This window comes from Oenanthe melanoleuca, chromosome 5 (assembly GCF_029582105.1).
Source record: "Oenanthe melanoleuca isolate GR-GAL-2019-014 chromosome 5, OMel1.0, whole genome shotgun sequence".
Classification (NCBI taxonomy): Eukaryota; Metazoa; Chordata; class Aves; order Passeriformes; family Muscicapidae; genus Oenanthe; species Oenanthe melanoleuca.
In genome coordinates this window covers 9,077,206-9,100,619 of record NC_079339.1, presented here as the reverse complement: position 1 = coordinate 9,100,619, position 23,414 = coordinate 9,077,206, and the positions used below count along the sequence as shown (strand labels likewise).

At 55.2% G+C, this 23,414-nt stretch overlaps 4 protein-coding genes and 1 long non-coding RNA gene across 8 annotated transcripts; 3 read left to right on the top strand and 2 right to left on the bottom strand.

Annotated features, from left to right (window-relative positions):
• Window positions 1-5,465: 5,465 nt before the first annotated feature.
• LOC130253691 (uncharacterized) lies at window positions 5,466-8,406 on the bottom strand. Of its 2 annotated transcripts, none has more exons than XR_008840596.1 (3): window positions 7,959-8,406; window positions 6,316-6,502; window positions 5,466-5,848 (listed from the first exon to the last, which is right to left on the bottom strand). It is a non-coding gene; the product is annotated as an uncharacterized LOC130253691 (long non-coding RNA). The 2 variants fall into 2 exon arrangements; XR_008840595.1 differs by lacking the exon at window positions 7,959-8,406 and adding an exon at window positions 6,592-6,715.
• Window positions 8,407-9,978: 1,572 nt separating this feature from the next.
• Window positions 9,979-12,694, top strand: LOC130253677 (cobalamin binding intrinsic factor-like). Its single transcript, XM_056492440.1, has 9 exons — window positions 9,979-10,736; window positions 10,816-10,998; window positions 11,115-11,258; window positions 11,332-11,475; window positions 11,553-11,728; window positions 11,809-12,046; window positions 12,155-12,296; window positions 12,374-12,492; window positions 12,579-12,694. The coding sequence occupies exons 1-9, from the start codon at window positions 10,343-10,345 to the stop codon at window positions 12,638-12,640; spliced, it is 1,602 nt and encodes a 533-aa protein (XP_056348415.1). The 5' UTR covers window positions 9,979-10,342; the 3' UTR covers window positions 12,641-12,694.
• Window positions 12,695-13,155: 461 nt separating this feature from the next.
• Window positions 13,156-15,622, top strand: LOC130253611 (cobalamin binding intrinsic factor-like). Its single transcript, XM_056492313.1, is given in 7 exon segments — window positions 13,156-13,995; window positions 14,136-14,288; window positions 14,360-14,494; window positions 14,583-14,749; window positions 14,821-15,281; window positions 15,361-15,479; window positions 15,561-15,622. Coding segments are annotated over 7 exon segments (1,470 nt in total). The 5' UTR covers window positions 13,156-13,622.
• A 3,510-nt stretch (window positions 15,623-19,132) lies between these two features.
• FEN1 (flap structure-specific endonuclease 1) lies at window positions 19,133-21,724 on the bottom strand. Of its 3 annotated transcripts, none has more exons than XM_056492449.1 (2): window positions 21,644-21,724; window positions 19,133-20,966 (listed from the first exon to the last, which is right to left on the bottom strand). In XM_056492449.1, exon 2 carries the CDS (start codon window positions 20,963-20,965, stop codon window positions 19,805-19,807), a length of 1,161 nt encoding a protein of 386 aa, XP_056348424.1. In that variant the 5' UTR covers window position 20,966; window positions 21,644-21,724; the 3' UTR covers window positions 19,133-19,804. The 3 variants fall into 3 exon arrangements, with proteins under 3 accessions (XP_056348424.1, XP_056348426.1, XP_056348425.1); XM_056492451.1 differs by having other exon boundaries at window positions 21,479-21,657; XM_056492450.1 differs by having other exon boundaries at window positions 21,482-21,657.
• On the top strand, window positions 21,710-22,445 carry TMEM258 (transmembrane protein 258). Its single transcript, XM_056492458.1, has 3 exons — window positions 21,710-21,835; window positions 21,928-22,037; window positions 22,179-22,445. The coding sequence occupies exons 1-3, from the start codon at window positions 21,710-21,712 to the stop codon at window positions 22,303-22,305; spliced, it is 363 nt and encodes a 120-aa protein (XP_056348433.1). The 3' UTR covers window positions 22,306-22,445.
• Window positions 22,446-23,414: the final 969 nt, after the last annotated feature.

The window sequence follows — 23,414 nt, the reverse complement described above, 5'->3', positions numbered from 1 at the left end:
TTCCCTTTGTGATTAAGTAATCTCCACCCTGCCATTCCTTGATTTCTCCTGGAGCAAACCTCATGGCAGAGGCAGTTTGCAAAGGAGCCCAGAGCTGTGTTTGGAGCAGGGAGTGCTGAGAGCTGCATCTGCCTGTGCTGCCCCAGCCTGGCAACATCCACATGGACCAGCCTGGGCAGATGGGATTAGATGGAGCAGAATCCCTTCATGGAAGAGGTTTTCTCCTGTGTAAACCAGGCATGGGGCAGGAATTGAACTTTGGGAATCAGCTGATTTCCCCCAGGAAGCATCACTCCCATCAGCAGGAATGACAGGACCTGTGCCCACAGCTCAGGATTTACCCAGCCAAAATCAAGAACAAAGGTTGGTTTGGGTCTGAGAACTTGAAATATCTTTGAAAGAGAAGAAACCACCTTTTTCTTTTCTTTCTTTTTCTTTATTTTTCTTTCTTTCTTTCTTTCAGATGCTGGAATTGCCTCTGGATGTGTGCTGAGCTCTCACTGCAGGGGACAACCAGGCCTTAGTAGCTTGTGAGTTCATCTCACTGGGAAACTGGAAATAATTACTGATTAATTAATTTTGAATAAGTATTTTCTGAAACCTTCTCCCTTTGCTTGTAGATCTTCTCATTTTGCCTTTGAATTTTCAGCTGTTCCCTGCTGTCATTTGCCCTGTCTGAATTCCTTGCAGCTCCTAACTGGAAAACCTGGGATAACTTAGAGGGGACAGAGGTGACATTTTTAGGGGTAATTGAGAGGGGACACAAGAATTGTTTGTGTAGGAAAATGTGAGGGGGTGTCGAGGGGAGCGAGGTGGCATTTTTGGGGGGAAAAGCTGAGGTGATGTTTAGGGGAGAGAATGCAAATTTTTGGGGTAGAAAAGAGTTAAAATTGTACAGGAAGGAAAATTTTGGGGGTAATACTCAATGTAATCTGTGGGGGATGGAATGAATATTTTGGAGTAAAAATTAGGTACTCAGCAGTCAACAAGTAGGGAAAATTTTGGAGGCAAAACTTGGCAAAATCTGAAGAGTGGAGAATGAACACTGAGGGAAAAATGGGGTGATGAGTAGTGGCCATGTAGGGAAAATTTTGGAGGTAAATCTTGACAAAAGCTACATGGTAGAAAGTAGATAATGAAGGAAAAATGAGGCAAACAGGAGTGGACAGGTAGGGGAATTTTGGGGGGCAAAACTTGAAATAATCTAAAGGTTGAGAATATTTTTAGGTAAAAATGAAGCAATAAATTGTGAACAGTTAAGGAAATTTTTGGGGGTAATCTCTAGGGAGAAAGTGAACACTGAAAGACTGAGGCAGTCGCTGGGGATAGGCAAGGAAATTTTAGAGGTGAAACTTGGGAAGATCTGCAGGGCATGGAATGAACATATTGAGGTAGAAATGAGGTGATCAATAGTCAACATTAGGTAGAATTTGAGGGGCAAACCCTGAGGTAATTATGTAGGAACAAGAAGTGGTTTTGGGGGAAAAAATCTGACATAATTTGTAGGGGACAGAATGAATATTTTGGGGATAAAGAGACATAAACCTGTGTGGTTCTGTTTTTAAAATCTAGTTAGTAAATAGGGGACAAAATAGACATTTTGGTAATAAAATCAGAGTTAATCTGTAAAGGAGGAGGTAATCAGTATTGGACAGGTAAGGAAAATTGAGGGGGTAAAATAAGAGATTAGGACAGAACAGGAACATCCTGAGGTAAACTGAGGGAATTGCTGTGGACAGCTGGGTAAATCTGGGGATAAAACTTGAGGAAATCTCCATGGTAGAAAATTTATATTTTGAGGTAAAAGTGAGGTATTCAAAGGTGGAGAGGTAGGGAAAATTCCTGGGGTAAAATCTGAGATGAGCTGTAGCAGAGAGAATGCACTTCATGAGGTAAACTGAGGTAATCAGTTATGGAACAGGTAGGGAAGTTATTGGGGAGGAGAAACAGAGCATCCATAGGGTAAAGAGTGAAAATACCGAGGGAGAAATAAGGAAAGAGGGAATGGACAGGTAGGGAAAATTTTGGGAGTAAAGCTTGTAATCTCCAGAGTAGAGAAAGAATGCTTTCTTGTAAAAAATGAGGAAATCAGAAGGGGACAGACAGGGAAAATTTTGGGGGAAAATCTCAGGTAACCTCAAGGTGAGGGAATGACTGTTCTGAGGTGAACTCGGGACTCGCCGTGTCCTCCTTCCATGGCAGCAGCTGGCAGGGAAACCTTGGGCTGGAAAAAGGAGCTGTGGGCAAAGGAACCTCCCTGGCATCACCAGGGCACCTGTGGGGAACAGAAGGGACACTCTGGGAGCAAATGGAGCTGATTGGATTGTCGCTTTGGGGGATTCTGGGATTTAGATAATTCCATCCATTTGGCTGCTGAAATTTCCTAGCCCAGGGCTTTGGCTGATGGGGCAGCACAAAGATTGTTCTCTGTGTAGTGCCCAGATTTTAGCTTTGCTAGCTTAGATGAATTGTAGCTACAGCCCTGAATTCCCACTGGAATAGTCTCACAGTGCCTCATGGAGTGTGGATATTCCCATGCAAAGCTGCCTGTTTAACACCAGCTGTGTCAGGAACCAGCAGAGGTTCCAAGGAAGCTCAGTGGGATCAGGACAAGGACAGGTTTCTATTCCATAGAATTTGCTGTTTATAATCCTCATCCTCCAGCCCCACCCGTGTCCCTGGGGGGTCACTTGACAGAGTTCCCTGGAATTCAGCAGATTCCACCCCGAGCCTGGGCTCCAGTTGATATTTTCAAGCAGAAGGCGCTGAGGCAGCCCCTGTGCCCACGGGAGGACATCTCCCTGCAGCAGCTGAGTTCATTCCAGAGCCTCAGGAGTTCTTTTCCCTAAGGAAAGGGATGCACATCCCTGCCTTCAGGGCACCTGCAGTGTGATCCATCTAAAAAAAGCTTCCCATCAGTTCTGCAGCTCCAGCTGGCTCCCAGGAAAACTCCCAACTTAATCCAAATAAGACTTCATCCACCGCTAACCCTTTAAGGCATCTCCGAGGGCATTGCTTGGGATTTAATTTCTGTGAGGGAAATTCCCTTGGCTTTAACGCTGCTGCTGGAGGATGTCCCCAGGCTGGCAGGAAAGGGATTGGGCGTGGCTGGGACACACCTGGGAGCTGCAGGAGCTCAGCGCTGGGAATTGCTGTCTGAGCCCCTCTGTAAACCCAACGTGCTGACATTGTCAGGCAATGCCGGCTGTACCATGTGGTATTTTTGGGATATCAGTGCGCTCTGTCCAGGCTGCAGCATCTCCAGGTGCCTGCTCAGAGCAGCCCTTTATCCGTGTCCATCCCAGAGCCCATCCCTGGGCAGTGTTTGGCACACTGCCTGACACAGGCAGGACACTGCCCTATGGACATTCCAGAGGCTGGTGTGTAAAGCAGCATTAGTATAGAAGAAGGAGCTGCATTGGCACAGGAATTCCCTTGCTGGCACTCGGTATTCCCGTGCCAGGCAGGACATTGCCATGACCTGAGACCGGCGTGGTTGGAGCAGAAATGCCCAGGCTGTGGGTTCAATGCCGAGATGAGCCGTTCACATGAGGGTTCAGCTCGGTGCTCCTTGTGCGTCCCTTCCCAATCAGAGTATCTTATGACCTGGCAATAAAGAGTAAACAGTTTTCACTGGCTGTTTAAACCCAGAGAGTGTGAGCCACAGGGAAAGTGGGAAGGAAAGGAGAGCACCAGGTCTCTCCGGGCAGGTGTTGGAGCCCCGGTCCCACACCGGGCACAGTCGGAGCAGGGGCAGCGGTACCGAGCTCGGCCCCAGAGCGGCTCCTCCCGCCCGCGGTGCTCCCGGTACCGATCCCTGCCCTAATCCCGCAGCCCGCTCGGCCCAGGACCCCCAGCAGGATCCAGACCCGAATCCCCGGGCCCAGGCGCGGGTCCCGGACGCGTCTCAGCGCCTCGAGCTCCGCGCAGCGCCGGGAGCAGCCCCCGGTCCGGGCGGTCCCGCCGCATCCCGGGACGAGCATCCACAGCACACAGCACAGCGGGCGCGGATCCGCCGGGATTTATGGGCTCGGGGCGGGACCGGGCCGAGGTGATTGAAACCGGGAATCGCCTTTGCAGCCACTTGCCCCCTAGGCGTTACGGCCGGGCCGGGCCGGGCTCCACATTTCTGTTGCTCTTTACCTCTTTTCTTCCATACTTCTATACTTCTCTTCCTCTGTACCTCTCCTCTCTCCCCTCCCATCCCCTCCTTCCCGGTGCTGTCGCCCCCCTACCTTTCTTCCCTACTGTCCAAGTTTAGGACAAAACTGGGGAAAAGCCTCCAAAGGAGCCCCCCAGACTAAACCCCCCTCACAATTCCTCCCCCCCACTGGGCTCGGAGAGAATTTTACTCGGGGGGAAAAGTGGAAAAAACTTGTTTATTAACAAACACAAGAAAAAAACACTTCCCAGCAACAGGAAAGTACAATCCCAGATGACAAAAGAACTGTTTTCACCGAAGTGAGAGACGGTCGCTGCTGGGAAGGGCGAGAAGCTTCTTGGGCAGGCTCCGGAGGCAGTCTCTGATGCTCAGGTCCCGTCCGGAGCCGGTACAGATCTTGGAGCTGAAGGAGAGAAGGGGGAAGGGGAAGGCAGCAGCAGCCAGGGCAGAGCCGGGGCAGCAGCAGCAGCAGCGGGGCAGAAGCAATAGGGCAAAAGCAGCTGGGCTGGGGTAGCAGCAAGCAGCAGCAAGCAGCAGCAGCAGCAGCCAAGCAAGCCCAGCCCGGGGCACCACCCCCCCAGGGGGAAGAAAGGGCACCGGCGGCAGCTCCATGCAGACAGCGAGGTGTGGGAGCGGGAGAGGAGCAGACAAAACACCAACCCAGGACACCTACACACCCCAACCCTACCCTTCCCCTCCACCCTTCCTACCCCCCACCCCAGCTCCCACCTGCCCCCGCATCCTACTCTCCTTCTCCTCAATTCCTCCCCACCTGCCTTCAATCCTTCCGCTCCTTCCTTCACCCTTCTTTCCCCTCCACCTCCCCCAGTTCTCTTTTCCCGAAGCTCTCCCGGAGCCCGCGCTGAGCCCCGGCACCCGGCCCTGGGGCTCTGCCGCCAGCGAGTCGCTGCTTCGGGGCTGGCAGCGGGGCCGGGAGAGCCCGGCTCTGGGCTGTGCCTAAGGCGGGACCCGGAGCTCAGAGACTCGGGCTCGCCCTGGCCAGAAGAGCCGCTTGGAGCACCAGAACACGGCACTTGGGCGCTCATTCCCGTCCAACAAAACGCTGCACTTCAGTTTCTCTTGGTGAGCCCAGACACTCAGCACTTGGTCTCTCCCTCCAGCCCTGCAAGCACAGCATTTACTCCCTGTGCCTGAGCCCCAGCTCCAGCCAGATGATCCTGCTCTCAGGACTCCAAAATGCTCGATTTAGTCTCTGGTTCTAAGCTCAGAGCCTGATTTAGCACCCCCAAAACGCAGCTCTGGCTCCCATTGTGAGCCCCAGAACTGCTCCAGTCCCTCGGGTTCGGAGCTCCCAGAAGTGCCCCGGGCCATGGCCGGACCCCAGCTGGGCACCAGCAGCAGCTGCCTCACCCCCAGTGGGATGGGGGAGAGACCAGAGACAAAAATCAGCTCAGAGCACTTTAATAATGGAAACCAAGACAAACAAAATAATTTAATATCAGTGACAACACATAATGACAGTGAGAGCAACAGAACAGTGATAACAATGACAATGAAAAGGAGAGAAGCCACTCCACAGCCTCACTTCAACATCATAAATCCAAAATGTAATCCAGAGCACCACAAACTCCCAGTGTGGGGGATTTCCATACTCCTGTTATTTTCTCTGTGGTCTGTCCTGGAGATCTGTGGGCTGAGGGAGGCACTGGTTGCTCCTCTGTGTTGCTGTGGAGAATAATTACAGAGCAGTGGAAAACACAGCAACAAGACACTCTCTTGCTTGGTGCAGGAAAGAGCAATTTATTGAAGGAAGCCATTGCCTTAAATAAGGCAGTTTGTGCAAAACAAAATACAAACAGATCATTGGTCAGAGAGAGAGACACCTCTTGTCCCTGGCTTTCTCAGGGATCTTGCAGGTGTTTATCTCTGTTATGATTCTTTCTCTTGTGTTTACAATAAAGAAGGAATCTCTAGCTTGGGAAAAATCCTAGCTGAGGATGAGAAAGTTTCATGGCCTGAGAAAAATACTTAGAACTTGAGAAAAAGGCCTGGCGATTTTGCCCAGGCCTTCAGCAGTGTCCACACCTCAGGGCAAGGGCAAGGCTCTGTGCTATTCCCAAAAACTGGAATTAGTGTCCTGGGAGCCCAGTCTGGTCCTTCCAGTGACTGGGGGTCACCCAGAGGGGCTTTACCTGCATAAAATGAAGGTGACATCCTGGTCCAGTGCATTTCCAGCAGGATTGGATGCTCCTGGCCAAGGTGACCAATCCATGGAAGGTGAACCTCTGACAATCCAGGGGGGATTTTAAGTTGGATTCTTGCAGATTTCATTGTGCAGAAGCTCTAGTTCTTTTTGGCACCTCTTGTTTAAATGTCTCCCTATTGGAAAAATCTTTTTAATAACCTGATTGCCAGAGGCAGGGAAAACCAACCAACATTCTGAACATCTCCATCACTTCCATGCCCACCTGCAACCAGTGGCAGAAGGCCAGGAGCCATCCCAGGACAGGCTCAGAGATGAGGCTTCCAATCCAAATCCTTCCATGATGATTCCACAATCTCTCCCTGCATTAATTTTGCATTCATTTCCTCTAGAATTTAAACGCCAAATTTAGACCATTTATTAAAGAAATAATTTTAAATTATTCCAGGAATATAAAGGGAAGCATCAAACATACAAGAATCATTCCTACATCATCAAATCACTATCAATTGGAAACCTGTTCCCTCATCTCTTTCCTTGTTTAGCTTTCCTGGAAAGCAGTACAATCCCACAGTTTCTCAGAGACATCAGCTGGGATTACTGGAAGGTTTGCTGTGTCAGAAATCCAGGGGGTTTTACAACACTTGTTCCTCTGCATCTTTATCCCTTACCCAGGTTTCCTCTAGAATGGTGTTGTGGGAGAAGTTTGGAATTAACTAGAAGTGGACCAGGTTCACAGTTTTTCCCCACTGTTTTTCAACTGTTTGAAATTCTTGGGATTACTCTCAAATGTGCCCTAGGACACTGATGTGAAAGGATCAATCAGAGGAACATCCTGAAAGGAGAAAACCACATCCAGCAGCAGCCACAGCAATCCAGAGCTCCCAACAGCCATTGCCATTCCTGAGCAGGAGCTGTGGAAGACATTCCTGCTGCCCATGAGGGTCAGGAGGCACTTTGGGATGTTCTTTGCTCTGGAATCAGACAACAGCCTGTTAAATGATCTTTGTGGTCCCTTCCAAGCAAAACCCTCCATGATTCCATGGAATGATCAGCACCTATCCCAGTTCCATTCCAGAAACATCCTCACACTAACCCAGGACTTTCCTTTTTCTGCACCACATCAGGGACGTGCTGCCGAGTGCCCCGGGCAGGGAATGCCTCGGCATTCCCTGGGATACCTCGGCATTCCCTGGGATGTCTCAGCATTCCCTGGGACACCTCGGCATTCCCTGGGATGTCTCAGCATTCCCTGGGACACCTCAACATTCCCTGGGATGCCTCAGCTTTCTGAGCTTTTCTCCGCATTCCCGGGGCGCCCCAGCATTCCCGGGATGTCTCCGCATTCCCGGGATGTCTCCGCATTCCCGGGACGCCGTTCCCCGCCGTCCCGCGGTTCGCGCTGTCCGGGCTGCAGTACCGGGCGCTCCCCGCGGGGCGGCAGCACCGGGCTCGAGCGGCCCCGGCCGGTCCCGGTGTCCCGGTGTCCCTTTAACCCTTCCGGAGCCGGCGGGACCGCGACTCCGCGGGGAAAATCCCGCTGAGCCCCTTTCCTGCACTCTCAAAGGCACGGGACCCACAGAGAGCATCGAGTCCAAATCCTGGCCCCACACGGACACGCCAAGAACTCACTCTGTGCCCGAGAGCCTCGTCCGGACCCAAACTCTTCCCCCACGATCCTGGAAACACAGCGGGCTGGGAAAAGGATGACGAGGGAGGGTTGTTTATGGATCTCTCGTTATGCGCTCGTCTACAGAGCCGTTCTTACCGATGTCGGTAATCCTACAATCTGTGTCCCTCACATCTCGCCGGCATCGTCGCACGTCGCCCTCGCGGGGGCGGCTCCGGTGACCGACGGAAGCGCCGCCTGACCCCCGCTCCCATTCCCGCAGTCGGACCAGGTTTCCTTCCCTGCTCCACTCCCGGATTCCCGCGGCAGTCTCGGGTGTCTCGTTCCATTAAGCAAATTATTCACAGTGACACAGAGCGAGCCCGAGCTGGTCCCTCCCGAGAGCACCGATCACCCCATCCTTACCCAAGCTGTGCATTCTCTCCCATGCACATTAATTCGGATTTTACCCCAAAATGTTCATTTCGGCCCCCACAGAATCCGTCCCAGAGCGGATCCGCCCCGGGCCCCCCGGGCCCCGCTCTGCCGAGGCAGCTCCGGTGATCCCGGCCCGCAGCTCCCGCTGCTGCCGCCTTCCCGCTCCGTGTCCCGGGACGGGACAGCGATCCCTGTGCCGGCACACGCATCCCTGTGCCGGGACACGCATCCCTGTGCGGGGACACCAATCCTTGTGCCAGGACATCCATTCCTGTACTGGCAAACCATCCCTGTGCCGGGACAGCGATCCCTGTGCCGGGACAGCGATCCCTGTGCCGGCACACGCATCCCTGTGCCAGGACACCCATCCCTGTGCCCGGACTGCGATCCCTGTGCGGGGACACCAATCCTTGTGCCAGGACATCCATTCCTGTACTGGCAAACCATCCCTGTGCTGGGACAGCGATCCCTGTGCCGGGACAGCGATCCCTGTGCCGGGACACCCATCCCCGTGCCGGGACACCCATCCTTGTGCAAGGAGACCCATCTCTGTGCCGAGACACCCACGCCTGTGCAGGGACACCCATCCCTGTACTGGGAAACCATCGCTGTGCCGAGACAGGGATCCCTGTGCTGGGACACCTATCCCTGTGCCGGGACACCTATCCCTGTGCCGGGACACGCATCCCTGTGCCGGGACACCCATCCTTGTGCCAGGACACCCATTCCTGTGCTAGGAAACCATCCCTGTGCCGGGACACCCATCCCTGTTCCTGAACTCCCATCCCCCGCGGTCCCCGTTCCCCGCTCACCTGAGCCCGGCGCAGCCGCCCCGGTGCCCCGCGCTGCTCCCCGCGCTCTCAGCCGCTCCCGGCTCCGCTCCTGCGCTCCGGCGTTTCCCTACGGGAGCAGCCCCGGCCTTGGCCCCGCAGAAATATGTTTGCATTTTCAAACCCTCTTGCTCCGTAATCAGAATTCCTCGCCGTCTATATCCTGTCTGTAACACAGCAGATATAGAGTTTTATTTCGGAACCAGTTTTTAAATGCATTAAAGTTTCTCAGAATGTACAGAAATGCGAATATCTGCAGTTTTCAACATTTTACACACAAACCCCTGATGAATTTTCAGGCATTTTGGGGCTATAATCTCTTTTTTGGAGGGACCTTACTTGGGCCCTGTCAGGCTCCACACCACATGCGGAGTCCTGATAGGTTCTTTTAGGAATCTCAAAGCACAAAAGACACAGCAGGGGACAAAACCAGTTTACTTTTGCAAAAAATGCACCTTTATTTAGTGCCAACCAAATGCAATAGAGTCCAAGTGCCCTGGCCAGCAGCTCGATGCTTCCACAAAGTCTTTTCCACATGGACATTCACCAAAAAATGGGGGAAAAATCAAGGCAGGGCAGGGCAGCCCCAAAAAGTTCCTGTCCTGCAGGCCAGTGGCTGCCCCACGGCACAGGGAATGTCCCTGAGGATGGTGCCTCATCCTAGATTGTTCCACAGGACACTGCCAAGTGTTTCAGGAGGGCAAGCCCTGCTCAGCAACCACCAATGCTATCAGCAGCATTACCATCCTGAATCCAAATCCAGGAAAGAAGTTCCCCATCCCAGTTAAACCCAGCACAGCAGCCAGCACATCCTGTCCCTGCTCATCTCGCAGCTGGACACCTCAGAAGGATTCCATGATGGACAGGGCCAAAACTCCTACTACAATTCCAAAAGTGAACAGGCTCTGCCTTCCCATCCCCTCTGAGCTGGGTGACCTTATGGCAGCAGGATAAGAAACCAGTTAGACGGGAATTTCTCTCCGTTATCCTGAGCTGCCTGTGCCTGACGCAGGCATTGTCCTTGAATTCCTTTCCCAGCAGGGTCCAGTATAACCTTCTGCACCATTTTTCTTGGTACTGAAGTTAGATTATCAGGGCTGGAGTTTCCTGGAAAAGTCCAAGTGGGATACAGCTGGAGAATGCCCAGCCAACAATGGAGTTCCTCAGGCTTCCAGGACCTTGAGTGGAGATTGAGGTGGCTCCTTCTGGAACATACTGGGATGAATCCCATAGAACATCCCAGCCTCGTGGATACTGAAGTGGTCCAAGTGGTCCCCAGTGATCCCAAATGGAAAATCAACACCCCTCCTCTCCCGCTGGATACACAGATAAGCTGGGGTGACTGTGAGAGGGCAGGTGACTGGACAAGGACACTGGGAACAGCTAAAAGCAGAGAGGAGGCCCAGAGAGCTGAATTCCCACAGGACTGTGCCACCCTGAGTGGGTCAGCTGTCTCCAGGAGGATGCTTGGCGTGGCTTTGGGCATCGGGGTCCTGCTGGCCCTGGTGGGCTGCACGGCCACCGAGGGCTGTGGTGAGTGTCAGCCACCCATGGAAAACCAGGAGACCATGGATGGGACACAGGACCCCGGTGACCTCTCCTCTCCTTCCAGTGGCCCCGCAGGATATGGTCTCCCAGCTGCTCCAGCGCTTGGAGGGATCTGTAAATCTCGAGGAGGCGGCAAATCCCAGTGTCCTGCTGGCCATGAACCTGGCTGGGGGGGACAGCAATGGTCCCATCCACAAGTGGCTGCTCCACGAGATCAAGGAGGAGGCAGTGAAGAGAGCCCAGAAAGGTAGGAAGGGAAAGGAGGGAAGGCAGCAGCTCCTGGGGGACCAGGCTTCCATCTGCTCTTGGGGTGCCCAGCCCAGCCCAGCCCAGCCCAGCCCGGCTGCCCTCTTGTCCCCACAGACATGACCTCGGGACAGGTGGCTCTGCACGTCCTCGCCCTCCTCTCCTCCTGCCAGGACCCCCAGCATGTCCATGCCCTGGAGCAGACACTCGACCTGATCCGTGTCCTGCAGCAGAAAACAGATGAGGAGATGGCCAAACTGGGTTTGTTGGGATCTGGGGGCCTGGGGGTGTCCCTGTCCCCACACCCTGTCATCTTGCCCCTCTTTGCTTTCAGAGGCTGAGGGGGTTCCCAAAACTAGCCTGTACAGCGTGGGCCTGGACACCATGGCCCTGTGCCTGGCTGAGGCGGGCGGCGCTCAAGGGCCATCGGTGGCCCTGGCCAAGCAAGTGCTGAGCCCTGAGAGCCACCTCTCCGTGGGTGAGGAACCCCTCTGCTCCCACATTCCCTCTCCTGGGGACTATCCCAGCCTTGGCCGTAACTCCAGGACCCCACAGACACCCGGGCCATGGTGGCATTGGCGCTGAGCTGCGTCTACAACTACGTGGAGCTCCAGGATGTGCGGGAACTGCTCCGGGAGGCACTTTGGACAGTGAGCAACAGCTTCCTGGATGAGCAGGAGAAGAGGAATGGCATGATTGGGAATATCTACAGCATGGGGCTGGCCCTGCAGGTAGGGGAGGTGCCAGGGGAGTGTGGCATCACGGCCACCTGGTCCCATTCCCAGATGTGTCATTCCCACCCACTCCACAGGCACTGGAGGCCACAAGGAAGTTCTATGCCCCTCGGAAGTGGGACTGTGCCCAGGCCTTCTCCGTGGTGTACGCCCACGACTACCAGCAGCCCATGGCCATGGCCCAGGTGCTGCCAGCCCTGGTAGGCAGGTCCTACCTGGATGTGGCTGGCCTGGACTGTGCTGCCACCCAGGATATGTACCAAAGCCAACAGTTGCCCCTGTTCCCAAAGCTGGGGACACATGGCGTTCCCAGAGGTATGCTGATCCCACCTGGAGTCCCCCAGACCCTGCAGGGAGGATGTTCTTACTCTGTGCCAGGTGGGCTGTGCCATGTGCCCACCCTGCTACTCTCTCCCTTCACAGCCTCCATCCAGGTGTATTACTCCATCACCAACAAGCTACAGGGAAAACACTTCAACTACTCCACCAAAGTGACAGTCCCAAGAGGTTCCACTCTGCTCCGGGTGATGGAGGTGGCAGCAGAGGAGGAACCCCAGACCTTTAGGTGAGAGCCAGGGCGGCTTTGGGGGTGGGATTTGGCATTTCCCCACCCACGCCTGAGCCTTCTCAACTCTCCCACAGTTTCCAGACAGAGCAGACATCCTGGGGTCCCTATGTGACCTCCATTCACGGGCTGGCTGGCAGTACGGATGACAGGACCTACTGGCAGTTCCTCAGTGCTGGGAATGCTCTGGAGGAAGGTGAGGGAGGGGCCCAGAGATGGGGCCTGGGGACAGCCTGTGTTGAGGATCTCCATGTCCCAGCCTCACTCATCCCTGTGCCACAGGGGTCGGAACCTACAAACCACAAGATGGGGAGCACATCCAGGCCGTCTTCAGCACCTACTGATGCCACCAAGACACCCTGGACCCCACCAGGGAGCAATAAAGTGCCATTCCAGCATGTCCCTGCGTGTCTCTGTGTGTGTGTGTCCCTGGGAGAAAACATAGCTCACATCCCTTTTGTCTTCTTTCCTGCTTAATTCCATGAGCTCAGCTCCTCTCCTTCTCTTCCTCAGCACCACACACAAGCACAGCCTCACCAAAACTCCATGGAGTCAATTCCCCCGCTGGACAACAACAGAGCCTTTCCCCAGTAGCCATGGGCTTCTTCCTCTGGCCACATTCCTGTACATCAGTTCAACCTATTCTGATCCCCACACAAGCTCTCATGACATTAATCAGATGCAATTGTCTCCTTTCGATTGTTATTATTCCAATTAACACCAGCCTCAGGCCAACAGTTGCATTTCCCTCCGGAAATCCGTAGGGCCTGGCCTGCAGGGGTTGCGGCTGATTCCAATCCTGATTCTGTGACTCCATCTCTGGCCAGGAGTCAACAGCAGCCCCCAGTGGGGTCCCAGCTGCTCTCCAGCCAGCCCAGATCCCTGCTTCCACTGGGCCTTGTCCAGCCAGACCTTCAGCCTGGACCTGCTCCCAGCTGGACCCTTCCCACCCAAACCATTCCATGATTTCACCGACACTGTCTCCAGAAGGAGCTGGGACGGACGGGATCCAAACTCTTCCTAACAGCCTGGAAAACAGCATCCATCACCTTACATCATCTCCAGTACTCATGGTCTTATCTCAGACATCAAACCAGTCAGACAGGAGCAGCCCATCCTCAACCCATGGTGGTGGTGCCACCCTGCAGGACCTTCTGTGACCACACAGATAAACTGGCACCGTGTGGCAACACCAGAGCAGGAGTGGGCGGGCAAGTGACCTCAGGATGGCACCAGGAGCAGATAAAAGCAGGAGGCACAGCTGGAGAGATGAGTGCCCCCGGGACTCTGCTGCCCTGACTGGATCAGCTCTCCTGAGGACAGAGGATGGCCAGCATGGCTTACAGCATGGGGATCCTGCTGGCCCTGGCAGGTGCCATGGTCACACAGGGCTGCGGGGACTGTCACTCCTCCTGCAGCGGCAGCGCAGACAGACCGGTGACACTGCAGGGGGACGAGTGGATGATGCACAGGGCTCCTGCCGACCTGCCCTCAGTGGCACAGGGGTACCAGACTGCAGATCCCTGCCCCTGCCAGGTCCAGAAGCTGCTGCACCGCATGGAGGAATCCGTCAAGTTTGACAAACCACCGAACCCCAGCATCCTGCTGGCCATGAACCTGGTTGGAGCCACCCACGGCTGCATCCACAGCTGGCTGCTCCAGGAGATAAAGAGGGATGCAGTGGAGAGAGCCCAGACAGGTGGGGAAGGGACAGGAGGAGAACCCAGGGCAGGGGAGGGGGTGCACCTGATCCCAGCCGACCCCAAACTGCAGGCTCGGCACCGCCAGCTCTCGGGATACCACGTCCCATCCCACCACTCTGTCCTCTTGCCCCCACAGACATGACCTCGGGACAGGTGGCTCTGTACGTCCTTGCCCTCCTCTCCTCCTGCCAGGACCCCCACTGTGTCCATGCCATGGGGAAGACCATCAACCTGGTGCCCATCCTGAAGGAGAAAACGAATGAGGAGATCAGCAGAAAAGGTACACAGGGACATGAGGGAAGGACTGGGGGGGACTGGGGCGTGTCACTCATGCTGCACCCCATCAGCTCACCCCTCTTTGCCTTGCAGTGATCACCTGGTACAGTGAGAGCCTGGACATCCTGGCCCTGTGCCTGGTGAAGGAATACGACATCCAAGATGCAGTCGAGGCTGTAGCTAAGGAGCTGCTGAACCCCAATAGCTCCCTTGATGTGGGTAGGGGAACCCTCCAGACCCCACTCCGTGTCCCCTCTGCTCCCAGAGGGGTCTCTGTGGCACTGGCAGTGACACCAGGATCCCACAGACACCCGGGCCATGGCGGTACTGGCGCTGGTGTGTGCCTACAATCACACATACAAGCAGAATCTGATCCATGATGCACTAAACAAGGTGACCAACGATTTCCTGGATGAGCAAGAGAGAAGGCATGGCATGATCGGGAATATCTCCAGCATGGGGCTGGCCCTGCAGGTATGGAGAGGGGCTGTGGGCTCACAGTTCCGCTGCCAGGCTGCCTGTGCCACCTTCCACCTCCTCCGCAGGCTCTGGAGACCTCGGGAGAGTTTTACGCCCCGCGGCAGTGGGACAGTGCCCAGGCCTTCAGCGTGGTCTGCAGCTATGACTACCTGCTGCCCATGGCCATGGCCCAGGTGCTGCCTCCCCTCGTGGACAGGTCCTACCTGAACGCAGGTGGGTGGGGCTGTGCTGCCACAACGGAATGGCCCCAAGCCAACAGCTGCCCCTGACACCAGTGCTGGGAACAATTGGGATTCCAACCTGGAGCCAGCCCTGCGGGTATGACACTCCTGCCCTGTGCCAGGTGGGCTGTGCCAGGTGCCCACATGCTGCTCTCCCCACCCACAGCTCCCATCACGGTGCAGTTCTCCATCACCAACACGATGAAGAATTACTTCCACTACTCCACCTCGGTGTGTGTCCCAGAGAACTCCACACTGCTGCGGGTGATGGAGGTGGCAAGGAATGAGAAACCCAACATGTTTTGGTGAGAGACAGAGGCTGGGGAGAAGGGGAGGGGTTTGCATCCGCCCAGCCAGGTCTGAGCCCATTCCCTTTGCCGGCAGCTTCACAATAAAGGAGGAAAAACTGGGTCCCTTTGTGACCTCCATCCATGGGCTGGCTGGCAATGCAACTGAAAGGACCTACTGGCAGTTCTTCAGCAGCTGGAGTCCCCTCCAGAAAGGTGGGCACTTGGAGGAGTGTGGGGCACAAGGGGCTGTGTGGGGGTGTCCATGTCCCAGCCTCACTCATCCCTGTGCCACAGGGGTCGGAATCTACAAGCCGAAAAACTGGGAGCACATCCAAGCAATCTTCAGCACCTACTGATGCCACCAAGACACCCTGGACCCCACCAGGGAGCAAAAGTGCCATTCCACCATGTCCCTATGTGTCTGTGTGTGTGTCCCTGGGAGAAAACATAGCTCACATCCCTTTTGTCTTCCTTCCTGCTTAATTCCATGAGCTCAGCTCCTCTCCTTCTCTTCCCCAGCACCACACACAAGCACAGCCTCACCCAAACTCCATGGAGTCAAATCCCCCCTGGACAACAACAGAGCCTTTCCCCACAGCCATGGGCTTCTTCCTCTGGCCACATTCTTGTACATCAGTTCAACCTATTCTGATCCCCACACAAGCTCTCATGACATTAATCAGATGCAATTGTCTCCCTTCGATTGTTATTATCCCAATTAACACCAGCCTCAGGCCAACAGTTGCATTTCCCCCTGGAAATCTGCAGGACCTGGCCTGCGGGGGTTGCAGCTGATTCCAATCCTGATTCTGTGACTCCATCTCTGGCCAGGAGTCACCAGCAGCCCCCAGTGGGGTCCCAGCTGCTCTCCAGCCAGCCCAGATCCCTGCTTCCACTGGGCCTTGTCCAGCCAGACCTTCAGCCTGGACCTGCTCCCAGCTGGACTCTTCCCACCCAAACCATTCTATGATTTCACCGACACCGTCTCCAGAAGCAGCTGGGAGGGACGGGATCCAAACTCTTCCTAACAGCCTGGAAAACAGCATCCATCACCTTACATCATCTCCAGTACTCATGGTCTTATCTCAGACATCAAACCAGTCAGGCAGGAGTAGCCCATCCTCAACCCATGGTGACGGTGCCACCCTGCAGGACCTTCTGTGACCACACAGATAAACTGGCACCTGGATATCAGGTGCTCCATTGGAGATGACATTCCTACCCTGTGCCACATGGGATGTCCTGGGTACCCAGTCTGTCTGCCCCTCTGCCCTTTGCTAAATTCCATCTTGGTGCAGTTCTCCATCACGAACATGTTCCATGGAAAACACTTCCACTGCTCTCCCTCAGTGCTTTGGCTGTTTGCTTCTAGTAGGATTCACAGGGTTCATTTTCTTCACAGATTGTGGCACAGGTTTGGGTTTGGATTCAGGATGGGAAAGCTGTGGATAACAGAGATGGTTTGGTGGTTGCTGAGAAGAGCCTTTTCTCCTCCAGCACTCTGCAGTGTCCCATGGGACAATCCATGCCCCTGGCTCTGTCAGCCAGGAGGTGAGACGATCATCCTCCTCCTCATCACCGTGTCCTACTTGGCTCATAATCTCTCCATCTGTTCTGCTCCAGAGAGCCACCAATGCCCACACGGAGCCCCTCAGCCCCGGGGTGTGGCAGGGCTGTGACGTCACGCAGGTGTCCCACCCGCAGCACTGTGACATCAGCACTGTGTCCCTGCAGGACACGTGCCACCACCCCCCGGCTCCCAGTGCGGCCACCATGGGACATGGATGAAGCCATGAGTTTCCTGCTCCCCACGCTTGTCCTGCTGGTGGCCGGTACGGCCGCCCTGCTGGCCACCCGCGTTTGGAAGGCGCGGAAGCGCCTCGGGAGCCGGGCCGGGCGGTCCCGGCGCGGCCGAGCGGCCCCGGGGGCTGAGGAGAGCCCTGGGCAGGGCCCGGCCGCCCCCGGGAGCCGCCCGTACATCCCCTGCGGCTGCGGGCCCGGCTGCGCCCCCTGCGCCGCGGCGGCCCGGGAGCTGCGGGAGCTGCTGGCGCCGCTGTGGCCCGGGCTGTCCTTCCCGCGGGACGCGGAGATGTGGCAGCTCCTGTGGGAGGACCTGGAGCAGCTGCTGGAGCGAGGCCACCTGCCCTGCTGCGCCTCCTCCAGCTCCTCCAGGAGCCGGTGCCAGACAAGACCCCCGATCCATGGGAAAACATCTGCTGCTGGAAAAGGCTCAGTCCTCCACAGAATCCAACGCTCTTTGAGATCCTCCACTCTTCCAAGAATGTCCATCCCTCGGAAAAGCGCCTCCATTTCCATCCAGACCCTCTGTGACCTGTGCTCTGCTCCAACTGGAACCTGGCCTGTTCCTGCCAAGAAGCAAGTGTCCTGGAGCCGCTGGTGCCCAATCCACGGCTCCCAGGATCCTGTGGCGGAGCCATCAGGGCAGACTCTCCGCACGCTGCTGGACAAGAGGCTCCAGCGGCAAAGGCAGCTGGTCCCATGTTCAGGATGCTCCCCGGAGTCGGCTGTGAAGGACAAGGACAAGCAAGACCTCCACACCTGGGATATTAATAGCCAAGATCCCCATCCCTGCCAGAGCCTCCATGAGGTGTGCTGGACTCCAGATGGAGGAACCCACATGGACATTTCTTCCTGCTGCCTCAGAGCCGTGGCTATGCACAGAACTCACGAGATACCCACAGCCAGGAAAAGCCTGGAAATACAACCGGGACCCCGAGTCATTCCAGCAAGGCATTCCCAGCAGCAAGTGTCCCTGCGCCACAGGTGCTCACTGCACAGCTGCCAGGACAGTGGGGCAGTGGCACAGGAGAAAACCCTGCGGGCAGTGCTGGACAGGAGGCTCCGGCGGGAACGGGAACACCCCCTGTTCATGGGAGCTCTCGGGAGGTGGCTGGCACGCCTCAGGAAGCAGCTCGTGGAAGCAGTTGACACACTCTGAAGCGTTCTTTGTGCTGCATAAATTCGGGGTTTCCCCAAAAACTGCCTGAGAGCTCCCACTGTTCTGCTTTCCACTGGGACAGGGCTCCTTTCTTCCCAAGAGCTGGGTTTGGATTCAGGATGGGAATGCGGTGGGTAACACATGGTCCAGCCAGCTGGAAAACTGGGATGAAGAAGTGGAAAATTCACTTACTTAGAACTAAGAGGTGGAAAAGGGGAAAAGGTGGAAAAGTATTCCAGTGGGAGACTGCCCACACCTGAGAGCCCCAAATCACCCATGCCCTCTGTGACTAGCTCTGCTGGATCCCTAGCTTCCCACAGCACTTGCTCCCTGATAAAGAGTGGAACCATAATTGTTTAGTAATATCAGTGTCAGAAGTGTGGGAATCTTTGGAATGAGAAATGGAGGAAAAATGGAGTGAAATACAACGAAGCACTAGGCAGAAAGGATGGTGGAAAAGCAGCTTTTAGAACTGGTAAATTTCCCAGACTTATTTCCAGATATTATTTTAAAATAATTTTTTATCCCTCCACCACCAAACCATTCCTGTACCTATGAAGGTATTTGGTGATAAAAGAGGAACACTTAATCACAAAACTTCTAGGGAAAAAAGCAACTATGGATTGAAACATGTACGAGAATCCACAGCAAGGAAATATATATCCCAATTTTTGCAAGATTAATGAATAAATATTAAATATAATTTCCCCACAAAGCCAGTTTCTTATTTTCCAAACTGGCAAAGAGCAGACTCACGGATTTTTGATGTCTATGAAGCATCCAAAGCTCAAAACTGCAATTCTTGTGTTCCAGACTGCGTTTGGTTTGTTGGCTGTTATGGAATTCCTTCTGAAACTGGGATTTTCATTTAAAACCACGGTTTAAGCCACTTCTCTGGAGAAAGAGAAACAGAGTCTTTGTGTTCAAATTTTATTCTGAAAACAAAACCCATCCTTGAGGCTCTGACAAGCAAAAAACTATAGAAAATACCGAATAAAATAGAAGGTTTTAATTCCCATCCTGGGACCTGTCAGTGTGTACAGCACATAAAAATGCCTCTGGAATTCAGGGACTGAAGAGGATGCAGTTCTAGGCTTATGGATATTTTTATTTTTAAGCATTTCTAAGCAAATTTCAGGCTGGGACTGCTGCAGTCTAGGCTCAGCTTTCCTTGGATTACGAGCTAAAAGTGGGCCAGGTTATTGCTGGAACTGAGATCACAACTGGGTTTTGAAGAAGGAGAGCGACCATGGAAAGGGAAGGAAAAACCCTCATGAACTCTCCTGGGTTAAAAGGAGAAGTTTATCTCATTACTTGAAGCCTCCTTCCCAATTCCAGCTTGCCTTCCACTCTAGTTTCTGCTTCTGGGATGGATGGGATCAGGCTGAAATCTAATTTGTCCTGAATCTGCAACTGTTCAGCTTTGGAATTCTGAAATCTGGGCGCTGCTCCACTCTGCTGCCCTCAGCCCGTTCCCAGCACTAACACACAGCACTGACACACAACTGTCATTAGGCTAAAATTCCTCATTAAGCCCCCCAAAAACCCAATCCCAGAGGTCTGCGGGCGCCCAATCCGGTTATTTTGCCTTTTTGGTCTTTGCGGCCGCGCCGCCGCTGGGCTTGGAGCTGGGCTTGGCTTTCTTCTTGGCCGATCCCTTGGGCTCGGGCTCCTTGCGCTTGGCCGAGGTGATGGACCCGGTGACCTTGAAGAAGTCGTCCAGCCGGCCCTGGGTGCTTCCCTGGCGGCTCTTGCTCAGCCTCCGGACGCCGTTGCGGATGCGCTCCTCGTTGAACTGCTTCTCCCCGCACATGAACTGCACCAGCTGCTCCTCGTCGGGCTCGCTCCACTTCAGCTCCACGGCGTCGGGATCGATCACGTCGGGCTCCAGGAAGAGCTTCTGGGCCTCCCTGTGCAGCCAGTTCTCGGGCAGGGGGTACTTCTTGGTGTCGAGCTGCTGCACGATCCTCTCGATGGACTTGTGCTCCCGGATGAGCTCCACGGCGCGCTTCGGCCCGATGCCGCGGATGCTGCCGCAGTAGTCGCAGCCCAGCAGGATGCACAGGTCCACAAACTGCTCCCAGGTCAGCTGCAGATCCTGCAGGATCCGGTTCAGGTGGAACTCCTGGATGGGCAGCTTCTTGGTCTCGCTGGCCGTGAGGTGCCGCATCAGCACGGGGCTGCCGAAGGTGAGGCAATCCATGTCCTCCGTGGCGGCGGCGTACACCTTGCCGGCCTTCACCAGGGTGGCACAGCTGGCCTCCGCCTCTCCGGGCGCCTCCACGTAGGGAATTCCCATCAGCGTCAGCAGCTTCTTGCACTCCTGCGTGTGCTGCGGGGTCACCTTGACCAGCCTCTTGCTGTACTTCTCGATGTTCTCCTCCTCCCCGGCCTCCTGCGCTTCCTGCAGGTGCTTCTCCGCCTCGGCCCGGCGCTCCGTGCGCTTGGCCAGCTCCCCGGATTTCAGCTGCGGAGGCTTCCCGTCGAACACGTACACCGGCTTGATGCCGTTCTCCACCATGCGGATGGTGCGGTAGAACATGCCCATGAGGTGGCTGGTGGTCTCCCCGTCCTCGTTCTGGAGCACGTCGGCTCCCTGCCGCACGGCGATCAGGAACTGGTAGATGCTCATGGAGGCGTCGATGGCCACTTTCCGGCCGAAGTAGGACTTGATGTCGTTCTCCCGGATGGCCCCGGGAGCCACGTCGGCGATAAGCTTGGCCAAGCCATGGATTCCCATCCTGGAGAGGAAAAATGGATGTTGGAAGCGGGTTCTGAAGCAAAAAGGGCAGTGCTTCCCATGCAAACCATCACTCCAAGGGCTGTGGCATCTACTGGCAGCCTTTATCCTGAGTCCTGCCTCAAGCCACCCTTATCTCTCACCACCCCCCTCTCGGTACATCATTACTCCCTTTCCCACCTCTGCCTCTCTCATCCCAATCCCCCTCCCCAGAATTCGATTATCTCCACCATTACAACCATCACCTCCCCATTATCATCTCCTTATTTCCCAGCTTCCCAGGCCTGCCATCAACCGCTATTTCCTCCCTCTCAGATCCCCGTTTCCCCTCAGCCACCATTACCCCCTCAGGGCGCCCGTTCTCCTTCAGCCTCCATTATCGCCTCAGAGCCTCACACCCCCGTTCTCCTTCAGTCGTCATTATCCCCCCTCAGACCCGCGTCTCCCTCAGCCGCCATCACCGCCTCAGAGCCCCCGTTTCTCCTCAGATCCTCCTTCTCCCTCAGCCATTACCACCTCAGAGCTCCAGTTTCCTCTCAGACCCCTGATCTTCCTCAGCCTCCAATACCGCCTCAGAGTTCCCGTTTCTCCTCAGATCCCCGCTCTCCCTCAGCCTCCATCACCGCTCCTGAGCCCTCGGTTCCCCTCAGATCCCCGCTCCCCCTCGGCCGCCATTACCCGGCCGCTCGCGCGCCGCCGCTCCCGCGCTCCGCCGCCGGGCCCGCCGGGAGCCGCCGCCAGCCAATGGGGAAGCGGCTCGCGCTCGCCGCGCCTCGTTCCCGCCCTCACTTCCACTTCCGGCGGCCGAAGGGGGCGGACGTGCGGCGGCGGGAGCGGAGCCGACGTGTCGCAGGAGGGACCGGCGACATGGTGAGTGTGGGGATGGCGGGACCGGGGCTTGCCACAGGGGGCCAGACCCGGTGGCGGCCCGGCCCCGCTGAACACCGGCTGTTTCTCCGCAGGAGCTGGAGGCGATGAGCAGATACACGAGCCCGGTGAACCCGGCCGTGTTCCCACACCTCACCGTGGTGCTGCTGGCCATCGGCATGTTCTTCACCGCCTGGTTCTTCGTGTATCCCCGCGGCTGAGCGGGCGGGGGGTGCCGTCCCCTGGCAGTCCCGAATTATCGCCCGAATTCCCGGGCGCAGGGGAGCGGGTGGGTTCCCGTCGCCTTGCTGTGCCTCTGTTATCACCTTAACCCCCGGCCTGGCAGCTACGAGGTGACATCCACCAAGTACACCCGCGACATCTACAAGGAGCTGCTGATCTCGCTGGTGGCCTCGCTCTTCATGGGCTTCGGCGTCCTCTTCCTGCTGCTCTGGGTCGGGATCTACGTCTGAGCCGCCCCCGGGGCCGGGATGGGGGACTCGGGGAAGCTCTTTTTATATTTCTTTTATATTTCCACGAGGAAACGCCTGTAGCAGGTGTGGTTTGCGAGAGGCAGTGACCCGCAGGTGAATAAAAGCGGCTCTGTGACACACCTGCCTGGGGACTGCTGGTTTGTCTTCTTTTTATTTATTTATTTTTTAACCTGGCTTTTCCAAAAGGTTGGGAAGTCTAAGGCTGGAAAAGCCCTGTAGGATCACCCAGTCCAGCCACTCCTCCAGCATTGCCAAGGCCACCACTGACCCGTGTCCCCAAGTGCCACAGCCACACGGCTTTTAAATCCCTCCAGGGATGGGGACTCCATTCCCGGAGCCTGTTCCAGTGCTCTAAAACCTTTCCACGAAGGAATTTTTATTAATGCCCAACCTAAACCTCCCCTGGTGCAGCTTAAGGCTGTTTCCTCTTGTCCTGCCCTGTTCCTGGGAGCAGAGACCAATCCTACCTGGCTCTACTGTCCTGTCACAGAGTTGTGGAGAGAGAAAAGGTTCCCCCTGAGCCTCCTTTTCTCCATGCTGGCACAAAATCCACGTACCTTGGGATATGTCCAGTGTTACCCCAGATTTCTGTGCTGTGTGTGCTCACAAGTGTTCCAGTGCCACCTTGTGTCCTGGTGCAGCCAGGCTGTGCAAAATAAATCCTAAATCTGCTTTTAATCCCTCAGACTTCTTTGCTATTGTATCCCCTCACCTGTTTTTTGGGAATGCTGTGCCTGTTCTCATCCCTAACTAGAAGTTTATGGTGCTGGATGTGCCCTTCATTAACTCCTGAATTAAGTGCCTGGCCTAGAAACAAGGAATTGATTTATGCATTTTCAAGAAGAAGACTGGAATTTTAGCCCAGCTTTCAAACCGTTACACTTCCAAATCACAAATTCAAGCCCCAGTTTCCTGTTTGGAAGGAATATTTCCTTCTGTGGACTTTTGGATCATTCTGGATTTGAACCTGCCCATGAGAGGTCAGAGGCAGGTTTTCCTTTTTCCTTCCTTTCTCCTTTTTTCCCTCCTTTTTTTTTTTCTTTCCTTTTCTTTGCCCTTCTGCTTTCTTCTTCCTTTTTCCACTGTCC